Here is a 15,195-nt window from a genome sequence, read left to right as displayed (position 1 = left end):
AAACAATATCATTAGAAGAATTTGGAGAAATCGTGATCTCTAAAGAATTAGCAAGGGGGGAATCTTTGTAGTAGTTTTTGCAACTTCAAGAGAAAACATCTCAATCAATGAGTCATCACAAGTAGATGGAGGTTCTAGTAGATCTCTAGACAAGTCAATCAAGGAATCATCACGAGTAAATAGATGTTACAATGGATCCCCACACAACTACTAAAGAATAGACCAAGCAATAAAAGGGCCATCAAGTGCCTATGTGTGTAAAAAAATCTCTATAATGACAAGACACTAAAGTCCACAAACTGTCATTGTTCTTAAACCATTCATTCTTTTATTGAATATCACTTGGCTTAGGAATGAAACCAATGAGATATGAAAGAAGGGAATCCATAGTGCAATGATCTTCTATTTATTGTTGCAAGGACCAAAAAAATAAGGTTAAAGGTTTGCTTTAATTTAATAGTACACGCCCATTTAATATTAGTGTGCAACTTATTAGATGTCATATAAGTTACAAAAGAAGTAACAAGGATCGAATTACTGTGCTAAAGTCAAAACATAAATAAACAAATATTGCCAACATGAAGGATGAAAAAAATTATATTTAAAAAAAAATAGAACTAAAAGAGAGTATGCATGGGCCCTAACAAACCTTTATAGTTCAAAAAAGAGAATTGCTTGATAAGAATCCAATAAACCTTTACATTTAAAAGGGGACAGAAATACCAAAACCCACTATCACCACTATGTAGCCCCAATTAGAATTTGGATGACTTACAAGCCTTTAAAAGTTCGTTAAATTGAAAACTTGGACCCAACCTAGAAATATTAAGTATGTGATGACATTTACATGATGTCATGACAACTTGAATGAGTAATATGTCAGGATGAATAGCACATGTTGTGTGGCATTGCAAACTGTGACAAGGCAAGCTAACTGGGATGTCACTTTTGGTAGTTGTACAATCATATGATACAATGAATTGGCAAAGCGGTAACATGTTGCTTGTATGGAGTGACATTGTGGCAAATGCTAAGGTTGATTTGTCAATCCATCAATGTTTGACCTCTCCACTAGAAGTCCAATTGTTTTCTAAAAGAGGTGATTGGCATGAAGTCAGGTTGTATTCAAGTTAAATGAATGAATGCTTTTAATAACGTCCACGAGGCCAAACAGCCTATGGGACCCATGGGTAGCCAGCAAAAAAGAGTATGCAAAGACCAAAGAATTGTCTGCTAAACCTCTTTTTCTTTTTCTTTTTCTTCTACATCTTGGATCTTAAACTATGTAACTTGATCAAGAAATTTGCGGCTCTCTTTATCTTTCTTCTTCAAACAAATTGCTCAATGTGTTTACATTTAGCGTGTCAATGTAGTGGATCCAAATATCCTTGTAAGCCAGGCATTCCATGATGTAGTGCCATTTTGTCTCCACTACCCCCTGGGTGCAATATCTACATTTTCTCTCTACCCACTCCTCTTTAGGTATCATCCATCTTCCAGTTTCACATTTAAGTTGATGTGAGTTGGTTCTAATCTAAGCAATTAACATTTTTGCTTTCCATTTTATATTCATTCCTATGTAATTCTTTTATGTATGGTCATGTGTGTGATTGAAATGTTTAATATAATATTCATTTTTTTTCCCAAGTTGTCTTGTCCACATGTTTTATCTAAACTTTCCTTGCATGTACTTTTTTATTTCCTTTTTGTTATTTGGGTAGTCTCTTAGGCTAATATCCCATTTATTCATCCATTTAATGCTTTGCTTCATCCATGTATTCTTCCTTCTCTCTAGCTTCTCTTTTGCTACTATTTTTGGCCAACGATGTATCTCCATGTTTTCTACTCTTTTTAAATAACTTAGTAACCGAACCATAGCCGCTGCCTCAATAGGAAAATCCCCCGCTTCCACTAGAACAATCTCATATGGAATAGATGATTTAATCTTGAGGCTATTTGTGATTAAATGCTTTTGTAATCTCTCTATTTGCCTCCATTTACTCTTTGAAGTGTTGCTACCCCAAACCTCACAACCATATAAAACCACTAGAACCGCAAGGAGGACAAAAAGAGTCTTCTTAGTTTTCCAGTCACATAGCTCAGCTCTTCTATATCTATTTTACAATGAGTATAAGGCTTTCCATCCTCCTTGAATCCTTTTCGTTCTACATGTTTCCCAGTTGAGTTTATTATGGAAGTCAAGGCCAAGGTATTTATATTCATTGACTATTTGTAATGGGCTGCCCTCAAAAACAAATTCTCTATGAACCTTCTTTCTCTTCAAGGTAAAGATCATGACCTTAGTTTTGCTAGTGTTCACTTGCATCCTTGCCTCATGACAAAAAAATTCTAAAACCTTCAAGTGTTTCTTCAAATTTGGTGTTGATTTTGCCATTAAAATAAGATCATCAACATATAAGAGCAATTTTATTACACAATTGGTCAAAGGAACTCCCCCTCCAAACATGACTATCCATTCCTCTAGTTTGTAAATGTATAACCCAAATAAGGTAGGAGAAAGTGAGCAGCCCTGCTTGACCCCAATGTCACTTCCAAAAAATCCTTGTTTGGTTCAGATTTTGGCCCAAACTTGGTCATACAACCTATGAACGGTAACCCTATAATGTTCTGGAATTTCCAATTCTTCCATTCTACTCCATGGTTTACTTCTAGCAACCGTGTCAAAATCTTTCTTGAAATCAACAAAGCAGCAAAAGACCTCCCCTCCTTGTTTGTCCCAAACCTTTTCAATCAAGTGTCCGAGTGTAATGCAATGGCCAATGGTAGAATGTTTCGCCCTAAAACCCACCTATCTTTTCGCCCTCTTTCTCTCTTTTTGAGCCCAAATATTGATTCGTCTTTCCATCATGCTCCCAAAAAGTTAAACAAAAAGAGGATTTGATCATTATAGTATGATAGTTTGAAGGATTGTTGATGTCGCCACTCTTAAGCAGGGGATGACAACACTATGAGAATAAGATGGAATCTGACTACTTTAGTTTTTCTAATAGATAAATATAAAAAGTTGTTAAAAAACAAACTCGTAGTTCTCATACCTACTAAAGGAGAAACGCTCTCACAATTTCCCCACATACATTTAAAAAGAAATGCAATAGAAACATCCACACAAATCTACTAAGCATTTGAAGACACGTTACATGTTGGATACATTACTTCTAACTCATGTCGTCCTTGGTCAATCCAGACTTGTGCAAATGGTAAGTTGTAGTACTTACCATGATATAACCGAGGTTCAAATCAAATGTATATTTTGAATCATCTTGAGATTACCTCCATATTTGTAAAAAGGAAGGAAGTTTTGACTCGCCTTAATACGGCCTCATTATTTATTTAACAATGAATTTAATCCATTTTCTTTTATTTCACCATGTATAGTCTGTTTCACCATTGACAGTTTCTGGATTATATAATACCTTATATCCCACCCTTCCTCATAAAACTCACAAATATTGAACTAGATCAAGTACAACCCAATCATTTTGTTTTCATTGAATTTCAAGGGTAGAGAGATCCCAAAAATAATTCCAATAAAAGCTCCAATTTTTCATATTCCATCCAATTAAACTTAAATTTTACAAGCCATTTGAATGACATTTACAATTCTACATTTCAAAAGACCGTCACCTGTATCCATATAAAACAATTGACTATAAAAATGAAATGTATGCATTTAAATTTTCATTACATTTCTCATTTAAAGCTTGAGAAGATGTCTCTTAACAGACAACAAAATATCCATGTAATTGGATTTCTGTGCATTCTGCCTTCTAATAGCATTTTTCCTTTTCATTAAACAATTGAGAACTGTACAATAAAGGAGCCCAGGACTGGAGTGATGCGGGTACTGACCATATTTTTGTTTTCTATACTAATTTGAAATTAATATAAAAGATTTAATTTCCAATGTTTTCTTATTCCCCTCATGCTTATTCGCTGTCTAACAGTACAAAGCAGGGGATGAAATTGAACCCCACCCGTTCGCTAATTATTTTGAGTCATTTATTCACTCATTTTTTTGAGTCATATATTAAATCGCCCTAAATATGTTGGGATGGTTAGAGTAAGATACGTGAAAACGATAAATATATATAACTTTATTATAATCCTTTATTATTTTTTATGGTCCAACCAAAAATTTGCCATTCTTCATAAAATGTATATTATAATCCTTAAGAAATTTCGCAATTATGAGAGTCTTCATAGTTGAAAAGCTTAAACATAGTCATGCAAGCAACAAATTTAACCCCTGGTGCCATGAACCAGAGATATTATTTAGGCAGTCACATTGCAAAATTGAATCTACACAAATAGAATTTGTTAATGGTTTTTAAAATTCAAATTTTAAAACTTTGACGAAACAAAAAAAAGTCAACTTTGGACAAATCCAAGATAAATGCAAATACCTAATGAAATTCTTAAAGAACATAAATTGCTATGTTGCCAGCAGAGAAGAAAAATTTGGCAATCCAACACTTAAAAAAAAGCATGACAACAATTGAGTTTGAAGACAAGAAAAAGGTGATGATAACAATCATAATGTTTTGGGGCACCAAACGAAGGCCTAATGAATAGTATTTATAATGTCAACTTTCACTAAACACTTTGAAGATACGAAGCCATGACTGGCAATGGGGAATAGCTCCAAAGTTCCAAACTTCCATTCACTCAGACCTACTTGAAAGCTATAGGTTAAATATAGCTTCAGCTACCACAAAGCATGCCAATTTGATGTCTTATACGCCCCATAAGCAAGGATTCCAAAGGGGAATGTTTTTCCATTTACCTTATATACGAGATGTATAGCGCCAGCCCCTCGAGATTTAAAGCTGTTGACTTTACCAAGGATATCATTGCTTGTTACCTTTTACAACCATGCACAAAAACAAACCACTTTTAGTTTAAACAAGGCACCAACTGAAGCAGCTAGGTATTAATTTTCAGAAATTGAATGAAAATGGCAAGTGGTTGTGTCAGTGCACATAAAATAATTAGCAGAATCAACAAAAAACAAAGTTAATGCTGCACATGGTTGCTGCATTCACCATTTCAAACACAAGGGTCTCGAGTTTGAAGTTATATGCTGAGATCTCTAATGATCTCCATCAACAAGTACTTCATGTTTTTTTCAATTTATTTTAGGAAGCTCTGATATTTGTCTCCTTAGCTAATGGGAAAAATATGAAATTCATAAATCGAGAAACATAAAATGTCAATAAAACATATTCCAACTTGCAAGATTAGAAGAACCATGTCTACGCAACAGCTTCCATGAGTTCCTGTCTTGCACGCTCATGAATTCTTCTTTCCAGCTCAGGCCTGAAATGACGAATAAGACCTTGAACAGGCCAAGCAGCAGCATCACCTAAAGCACAAATTGTATGACCTTCAATCTGCTTTGTCACTTCTTGGAGCATGTCTATCTCTTCAAGTTTAGCATTCCCAACCTTCATTCTCTCCATGATCATCCAGAGCCATCCTGTTCCCTCCCTGCATGGGGTACACTGACCACAACTCTCGTGTTTGTAGAAATATGAAAGGCGAGCTATTGCATTCACTACATCAGTTGACTTATCCATGACAATAACAGCAGCTGTTCCAAGCCCTGACTGCACAGCCTTCAATGCATCAAAATCCATCAAGACATCATCACAGATATTCTTGGGAAGAAGAGGAACAGAAGAACCTCCAGGAATAATTGCAAGCAAATTATCCCACCCACCTCTTACACCCCCTGCATGTCTCTCAATCAGTTCCTTTAGGGAGATGCTCATCTCCTCTTCAACAGTGCAAGGTTTGTTGACATGTCCTGAAATACAGAAAAGCTTTGTCCCTGCATTGTTCTTACGACCAAAGCTAGCAAACCACTCAGGACCCCTGCGGAGTATGGTTGGAGAAACAGCAACTGTCTCCACATTGGTAACAGTTGTTGGACAGCCATACAGACCTGAATTTGCAGGAAAGGGAGGCTTCAATCGAGGCTTGCCTTGTTTACCCTCCAAGCTCTCTAGTAATGCTGTCTCTTCTCCACAAATGTAAGCACCAGCTCCAAAGTGAATATGAACATCAAAATCATAACCCGAGTTGCAAGCATTTTTGCCTAAATACCCAGCTGCATATGCCTCCTTTAGGGCACTCTCGAGGGCTTTCCTCTCATTCACATATTCACCTCTGATGTAAATGTATGCAGCACTAGCACGCATGCCAACACCTGCTATTAGGCAACCCTCAAGAAGCTTGTGGGGATCATGTCTCATAATCTCTCTATCTTTGCAGGTGCCCGGTTCACTCTCATCAGCATTTACAACAAGATAGGAAGGACGCCCATCAGAAACTTTTGGCATGAATGACCATTTCAGACCTGAAGGAAATCCTGCACCTCCTCGTCCACGCAGACCTGATTTCTTCATCTCATTCACAATCCAATCAGAACCCTTCTGCACAAGATCCTTAGTCCTGTACCAATCCCCGCGTTTCATGGCTCCTTTCAAAAGTGGATCATGCAAACCATATAGATTTGTAAAAATGCGATCCTCATCTTTAAGTCCTCCAAAATGTGTTCTCTCAGGGGGTGGAGGTGGTGGAGGTGGTTGTGGTGTAGTAGAGGTACTTGCAGACTGTGTGCTGAGAGACCTATTAACTGAATCCCATCTCCTTAAGTAATGTTGTGCCAGAACCCTCCTGGATGACTGAACAAGGTTCCTCATTTCTAAATCTACATGAACATAAAGACACTATCAATATATGTATATTTTCTGTTATAAGGTAACGAAAAAGCAAAAACAAAACAAGAGCATAAGCTGAATAATACTGTAACAATTTTTCATCTTGTCAAACCTTTACACTCTGCTCATTCTAAATTATGAGCTACATACATATGTAAGTAGGCCAAGTGAAACCATAGCTACTATATAGTTAAAATGTCATCATATGATGTTCATTTTCCTGTTCTCCACTACAAAGAATATTAGTTATAACAACCATGGGCCACAATTATGTCTTGAGAGCACTATTACGTAGGGTAAATGCTTTAAGTGCATGCCATGTGGAAAAATATAGCAATGGGCTATAATAATGGCAACAAAAAAGTTAACAAGCAAACAAAAAATATAGCAACAAAAGAGCACATAAGCCTTTTGTTATAATTAATATTTACATATATAGATTAGATAAATAAATATAGTTCTGTTTTTTTTAATAGTTAGTAAATGAATAAAATGTTGGCTTCAGGAGTTAGCAAATGCTTAAGTGCATGCCATGTGGAAAAATATAGCACTGGGCTATGATAATGGCAACAAAAGAGAACGAGAAAACAAAAAATATAGCAATGAACTATAATAACAGCAACAAAAGAGCACATAAGCTTTCTGTTATAATTAATATTTACAAATATAGATTAGATAAATACATAGGTGTTAGCTTTTTTGATATTTAGTAATTGAATAAAATGTTGGCTTGGCAAATGCTGTAAGTCCAAGACAATTTGGAAAAATATAGCAATGGGCTACAATAGTGGCAAAAAAAGAGCGCAAGAGCAAACAATATCAACGAGCTATAATATAACTGTGACAGAAAAGCACATGAGCATCCTGTTATAATTAATATTTACAATTGCATATATAGATTAGATAAATAAATAGGTGTTAGTTTTTTTAATAGAAGTAGATGCATAAAATGTTAGCTTTAGAGTTACTTTCCCATGACATATTTTACATAAATTTGTATGGGAAAAGCACGGTTTTATAAGCCAACACAATGTAATGTAAAGTCAGTATGTGAGAATCCCAGAGAAATCAAATATCATATTACATTTTCTTTCTACTATCAATAATAATGGTGTGATCTCATTTCAGTTTTGTATGCTCCCCCATTTTCAATATGATACCAGAGCATTTAATCTTCCTGTGCCTGTGACTGGTGCAGCCATCCTTACCTTGATCCAATAGAGGAAAATATTGAAGCCAACAAAGAATATAACAGTATTGTTTTTGTATGTTTTTAATAACTGGAGTTTCAATAAGAGGTGCCAAAAGACAATTAAAAATGTCACAACTTTGATTGGATTAAATTTCCTTTTGCATCAGCCTCAATTGCAATCTCTGCACTGAAATGAAGCCAAAGAAAAGAATTGAAATCTGCAGTCCAAAGTAGGAAGGCAAGCATTGAAGTGGTGTGCTGGGTGAAAACCTGCTAAAATTATCTAAAAAAATGTGCTAAAATTTCATCGATTATTTTGCTGGAGCATGGAGGTATTTCTTACAAGTGCATTGAAGTTTGGTTTTATTCCCTGATGCTGCAGTTTCCAATGAACATGCGAGGCATTGGAATGATATTGGTTGGCATTGGAATTCCATTTCACTTTCTTTAGATTTAATCAATGCATATTGATGGGTTCGTTCATGCCATAAAATGAAGACTGAAACAGAAGATTAATTACTCGATATTGAAGGTCTTGCTGGCTGCACACCAGGCGTGGGAAAGACTGGTGTTGGATGCTGCACAACAAAGTTGTGTTTCTCATAACAGAATGGCATTGAAATCCGCATAATATCTGAATGTCAAGTGTTGAAAATCATTGATAGTTGGTGTTATAAACACAAGACAAGGCTATTCCAATTGTGGACCCTTGGTGTTGGAAACTGAATCTGCATCCTCGGGGTTGAACTACTAAATATGTTGAACATCACTTGCTGAGCTATGCAGCATATTAAAAAAGTTTAGTTTCCACTCCACGCAAACAGCAACGAAGCATATAGATTATGTAATGTCCCCACTTTGAAAAAGAATTTAATAATAAATAATAATACAATTAAAATATAAATATATAACTTATATTTATTAATATTATTTTCATATTTATCAAATAATAATATAAAACAAAAAGAAATGTAAAATATAGTGGATGACTCTAATAGTGCCTTTTGATAGGTAGCGACTTGATTAATGAAGGTTGTGAATATATTAAGACAAAAAGAGCAACCTTGTGGATAAATACATTACTTTGTCGTAATTGGAAGTATCGATTCAGTTTGAGAGAGATGGACACTTAAAGATGACAGGGATTACTCTACAGTCATTAACCTAATATAAGATACGGTTATGTTTATATTTAAGTGGACACATAACAAATTTGTTAATATGTGAAAGGTTGCGATTAAAGATAAATTAAGGAAAACAATTTCAAAGAGGCAAGAGTCGTGTCTCTTTAGACACCCTTCCTGATCATATAATAAGACAACCCAACTCATTTCAATAGGGCATGGATCTAGTATATATATCTTTCCATATCCAGTTCGGATTTGCCCTTGGAGGAGCGGTCATTCATCATCGGGTCTTCAAGAAGTTTTCTGATTAATACATATCAAGGAGTCATTCATTAGTAGATCCAAGAATTCACTGCTTAAAGCCTGATTGCAGAACCAAGGAAATAATACTGTCAACTGTTTGGATCAGGCTAGATCAAACTTCAGGGGATGATTACGAGAGGTTATGCGTATATCTGATTACTAAGGCAGCCTAGTACAGGTCAAGATTCCCTCACGTACATTTAAGTGTTGAATCAGGGACGTCAATGATATTAATACTTATATATTATAAATTTATAACACCAACAGCATATCAAATCTGTCACTCTCACATTGATTAGCATTATTTATGGTTATTTTACGTATTATTAGAGAATTTGTAGGAAGAAGTCCATTGTAATTGACCTCTATAAGTTATTGTCCCTATTTTCTAAGTTGTAACATAAGGGGACATTACAGATTAACATAAAAATGTGAATAGTTTTATGCTGAAGTTCTATTTATTCCACTATTGATCAAATGGGAAACAACCTTAAGTGGTAGAACAGATCGAGATGAAACCAGAACCATGGTTGCTTTTCCTGGGCCCATAGACTGCAAATTGGTTAGTAATTTTCTCTTCATTTGCAAATTGTGGTTTGTTTTTGGGTTGTTTGAAATGCTACTTTATTTAAGACTTGGTGGTATATGATTGGTGGTATGTACATTGTCAATGATGTGTAGGGAGTTGAAAGTAAAACTTCAATTAATATGTTTGAAAGGTCAAGACAATAGTTGGCTTGGTGAACATATTAATGTGAAGGAATGCTCATTTCAGAAGAGTCCCCTTTAATCTTTTATGCACTTGGAGATAAGTCTGAAAACTTAATAGGTTTAAGCCAAACAAATTATTGGAGATAATTATTAATGTGGTCAGGTTCTTGAATTATTTTTTATTTTAAAAAACAAATACTGAGTGGATTTTTAATTTTCTACAAAGAAATTAGGACATTGTAATTGGGTGCAATATCAGTCAATTCTAACACCCTATCCTTTTTGTTATTAATGATGACTAAGTATGCATCACTCTCAGAGCCATCTATGCTACCACTGATAGGGCTTCCGGATTTTTTGGAGATTCAAATACACCATTTGGCAGTTAGAGTGTAAGTAGGTCAAAGTGGCAGCTGGAGGACAAAGGAAGTCAATGGATTTCCATATCTCAAGGCTTCTCGCTCTAAGATAGTAGATTGTTTGAGAAGCACCGGCACATTTGTGTCCCTTCACGGAGCAAGGGGGCCTTGGCAGTTCTTGGCATATTTGTGGGTAGAATATTGTCGATAGTGTAACCTCTGAAATAGGTGGTGTTAGTGTATCTACATCAGGTTTTTTCCTGCTGTATGCTAGACGATGGATTTGGCTCTCATAGTACTGGAGAGAAGGGATAGAAATTTTTGGAGAGAATTGGACTGTGTCATGTCCCCTACACACCACCACTATAATAATATTTACTTTTAATAATAACAGTGCTTTTTAAACACTACTAATAATATCTATAGTAATAATAATATTAATTAATTAAATACTTCTTCTGGTGGCCGACCTAATTCTGATTTTTGGGTGCCAACTTTAAATAAATTAATATTAAATTAAAAATAATATTTTTGGGCTGACCTTGACCTTCCTTTGGGCGCCAACTTTAAATTAAACAGGCATATTTTTGTTTCAGCTGGCTGGGCAAAGGCATCTAGAGATTTGGTCATTGCATGTTGCAATCAGCTCAACGGCAATGAAAACCTCTGCAATTGAGTCAGGTAAGGTCCGGACAAAACCCCTAGCTCAATGTAAATCTGATCTGATCTCTTAAAGTACTTTCTGTTCACAAGATTCAAAGTTTAATACCTGAAAATACTGATTTTATCCTACAACAAGCACCCGTGCAAGATTGTGACACCATCGCTCAGCCCAGGTATTACAAACTGCAGGTCATCAGCAGCAGGTTACCCCACATTGCCTATCAGAAACCACATACATAAAGAGTTAACTGTTGCAAGAGTTAAAGAGGTTGACCTAGGGTTTGAGGGATCCAGTACAACCATCCAGACCTCAAACTGATCAGACTTGAAGAGTTTAATCCTCCCCATGCTCAAATCCACCAACATATCAAGCAGCGTCAAGGAAAAAGAACAGTAGGTGAGCTACAGCAACGCCTAATCTGCAGTCTGAGCATCTATGACAACTTCCAGGCCAACTGAATTATGGTCTGGGCGAGAAATTGAGGGTTCCATGCCTTGGTTACCAGATGACTATATCATACCTCTGATCTGAGATTCAACTTACCCTTTCGCTGGGTAGTTGATAATCTCACAAGCAATCTAAATGTTGTAGGGGGTCTGCAGATAATGTTTAATGAGGGTAACCAAGCAGTCCTTTGGAGCAGTGGAAAAATTTTGTGCTGCTGTACTGCTTTCAGACATTTGTTTTACTAAATAAGATTGCATAAAATTTAATCATTTCTTTTCAGATCTGTACCTGTCATTGTTTGCAAGAATTAACAGTTGTCTGAGATTTTGTTGATTGAGTTTACTAATTTGAAACCCTGGGTTATTACACTCTCAAAGGAGAATAGTTGTTCTCTCATTGTACTTGGGGATAAATTTTTTACACTCAAAAGAGGGTAAACTCTCTGAGAAGAGTTGTTCTCTCATTGTGCATAGAGGTTGAGATATGTTCTGTCATGTCATGCAGAGAATTTGCAGGGTTGAGAATCAAGACATTCATCGATTCAATCAGTTTAGTGTGTCTTGTGTGAGCAAGGAGATTTGGTGGAGGTGATTCATTCAATTTCTAGATGAGCTGTTGTATTCAATCCATGTAGTGTTCCATCATTTGTTCAGATTGATGTAGTAAGGATAGGCGAAGTGATATAGAAGGGGCAGCAGTGTTGGAATTATTATTACATCTATAGTATAGATTAGATAAATAAATAAATAGGTGTTAGTTTTGTTGATGGTAAATAATTAAATAGAATGAAAGCTGGTTTTGGAAGTTACTTTCCTGTAACAGAGTTTAGGTAGTTTTGTATGGGAAAAGCAAGGCTTTTATAAGCCAATGCAATGTAATGTAAATCAATATATGAGAATCCCAACGCAATCAATATGATATTGCATTTGTTTCTACTATCGATAATAATGATGTAATCTCATTTCAGTTTGTTAGTTTTGTATGCGCCACTATTCTCAATACCTCCCAAGTTCAAGACCAAGCTCATTACAGAGGATGACCACACAAAACTTTTATAATTTACCTCACACTAACTTGAGACAATTCATCTACTATCTCACAAGGTTAAAATATACGTGGAAAAGCCTAAAAAATAACTAATGGAAGTGAAAGATTATTTTCTTCAATTCTGAAGGGGAATTCTTCTACAACCTCATTCACCATTTTTATTTCTCTTTACAAACATGCACTTCCACGAATATTAGCTGAGCTTTTTTTATAAGTTATCTTTTATAATATGATGTCAGATAAATTTAAGTGTCTTCCCCTACTGGGATGCTTTATCTTCAATACATAACTTAAAATATTGCCTTGTAATGTCAACTATATGTTGTGAGCTGGCACATAGTTAGGGTGACAAATTCTTATTACTTGCATTCATTTAATCTTTCACAGGCTCAACATTAATTGCAGCAGAGGTATGCCATGATTACTTCTCTCAAATGTATGGACTTCTTTTCGTGAGCTATGAGTTGCTCTTTTAGAAAAGAAAGATATGTTGCTCTAATCCTCTTGACTAGAGGAGGGAAGAATCCACTTTATGGGTCTTTTTACCTATGCTGCCAAATAGGCAAGAAATCAGCCAATTTCGAGTATGAAACATCCCAGAATCCAATTTGGACTAGATTCTTATGGGGATTTGACCAGTGTCGCCATTTTTGCGGTCGAGACATTTCTGTCAAACAAAAGCCAAACCTGCATGAATCCAATGGTGATATGATGATTCCAGAAAGATTATGTCAAAATTCCAGGCATCAGTGTTGATTTCAACAAATTTGTCGACTTATTTATCATGGAAAACCCTAAATGTAATAACACACTGATTTTAGTTGTTTCTATGTGATTTATTTTTAGTAGGCGATTTAAATAGCTGATTATTAACATAGTTTGTAAGGAGCACTCGGTTATACTGGAAGTGGGGGATGAATCAGTATAACAACAAACTTTTACTTTTCAAAACAAAGTTAATCACAATAACCATAATTCAAAACTTAACCATCCACAGCAGTAACACAAATGCAAGATTGTGGGAGAAAAAAATGGCAAAATATTGCTTGCGTTAGAAACCCTTTACAAATTTCATAGGCACAAGAGACACCAATCCCCTTTAGATGATGTAATGTCCCCTTTTTGAAATGGAATTTAATAATAAAAAAAATAATAACTTAAAATATAAAATATTATATAAATATATATATATATTATGATATAATTAAAAATCAATTAAGTTTAACGAATGGTCAAAGGGTATGAAATGAAGAGTTGTGACTCCCTCAAACATGAAATATAAAAGGGAGATCATTTCATTTGAGGACATCCAAAGGTCATTCATCCAGCAATAGTCATTGAAGAAAGAATGGAGCATATGAACTAAGGAAGGATTAATAGAAAGGAATGGGTATAAAATAAGTGACTATTTCAAAGGGCATAAATTATGAGAAGTTGTACTCTTTCAAGGGGTGGTAATTGTGAAAGGTTGTGACTCTTGCAAAGAGCAGACATGATGAAGAGGTGCAACTTCTCCCACACAGTGGAAGATATAAAAGGAAGAAGGTTTCATTTGAGGACGCCATGCAAGGGAGATCAATACGAAAAATAAGTCAGTAATATCAAAAGGCAGCAATGGAGGGTGGTGACTTAATTCTTATTAAAGGTGGTGACCCTTTCACCAATAAAGTATAAAGGGGACAAATAATTCCAGGCATTCAGGGATCACTATTCAATCATCACTCATGAATCCATAAAAAAAATCCTTCATTCATCCATCCAAAGATGAAAAACTCTTAATTGGCAATAAATCTTTTGGCCAAAATTTTTTTTTAAATCGGGAATCAGCAAATTTATCTTTCCTTTCCACATATGGGAGTAGCCATTGCGATCAAACATCACGATGAGGTGATAAGACTCTTTCATACACGAGTGTAGTCATTGTGTTAGTCATCATGATGAGGTGATGTGACTTGTAGAGATTGAGAAGGATTCCTCCCTAGCTAAGAGGGAGTGTTAATGTTATTGTAGCTATGGTCAGATTCCTTCAGGCCGACATAAAGGTAGTGTAATGATATAATTATATTAATAATTATATTATTGTGATAATATAATATAATTGTGATAATATAATAATTATATTATTATTGGGGGGCCAACTTGGAAGAGTGGTGACCCTTGGTAAAGGGGCACCACCGATAGGTATAAAGGAAGAACAAATCTTCCTCTCTAATGTAATTGATGATAGAATAAAATATACATAATGCATATACATCAATTCAGCAGTAGGCACCCGTCCTAAAGGTGCTAGAGATACTTCATGGAGGTATAAACTGCCTCAAATACCACCTTGCAGGCATAGACAAACATGATGCTAGAGAATGCATTGGGACCAATGACGAAATAAAAAGAGAAACGAATGCCCTACTTTCAGCTGGGGAAGAGAAGAAATTGCAAAGGGAGAGGGCAAAACTAGCCATGAGATCAGCCATAGCTGATTCTCGAGGTGCTTCTATTGACATTGAAGAAGAAGAAGCACTTCAGGGCATATTGGGCTCTTGTCGTGGCCCACCTATCAGCAAACCCAGCACCACCTCGCCCAACGCTTCTGCTCCCTCTAGTT

The 15,195-nt window shown here is 35.6% G+C and overlaps 1 protein-coding gene across 3 annotated transcripts in view; it reads right to left on the bottom strand.

Annotated features, from left to right (window-relative positions):
• Window positions 1-4,970: 4,970 nt before the first annotated feature.
• Window positions 4,971-15,195, bottom strand: part of LOC131064625 (NADH dehydrogenase [ubiquinone] flavoprotein 1, mitochondrial) — a 44,304-nt gene continuing 34,079 nt past the window's right edge. For all 3 annotated transcript variants that reach the window (XM_057998813.2, XM_057998814.2, XM_057998811.2), the window contains one exon: window positions 4,971-6,733. In XM_057998813.2, coding sequence (XP_057854796.2) covers window positions 5,274-6,725 — 1,452 coding nt within the window. In that variant the 5' untranslated portion in view covers window positions 6,726-6,733 and the 3' untranslated portion in view covers window positions 4,971-5,273. The remainder of the gene's footprint in view (window positions 6,734-15,195) is intronic.

The sequence above is a fragment of the Cryptomeria japonica genome, chromosome 9 (assembly GCF_030272615.1).
Source record: "Cryptomeria japonica chromosome 9, Sugi_1.0, whole genome shotgun sequence".
NCBI classification, from domain to species: Eukaryota; Viridiplantae; Streptophyta; class Pinopsida; order Cupressales; family Cupressaceae; genus Cryptomeria; species Cryptomeria japonica.
The sequence above is the reverse complement of the archived record's forward strand: the minus strand, read 5'-3'. Positions and strand labels throughout refer to the sequence as shown.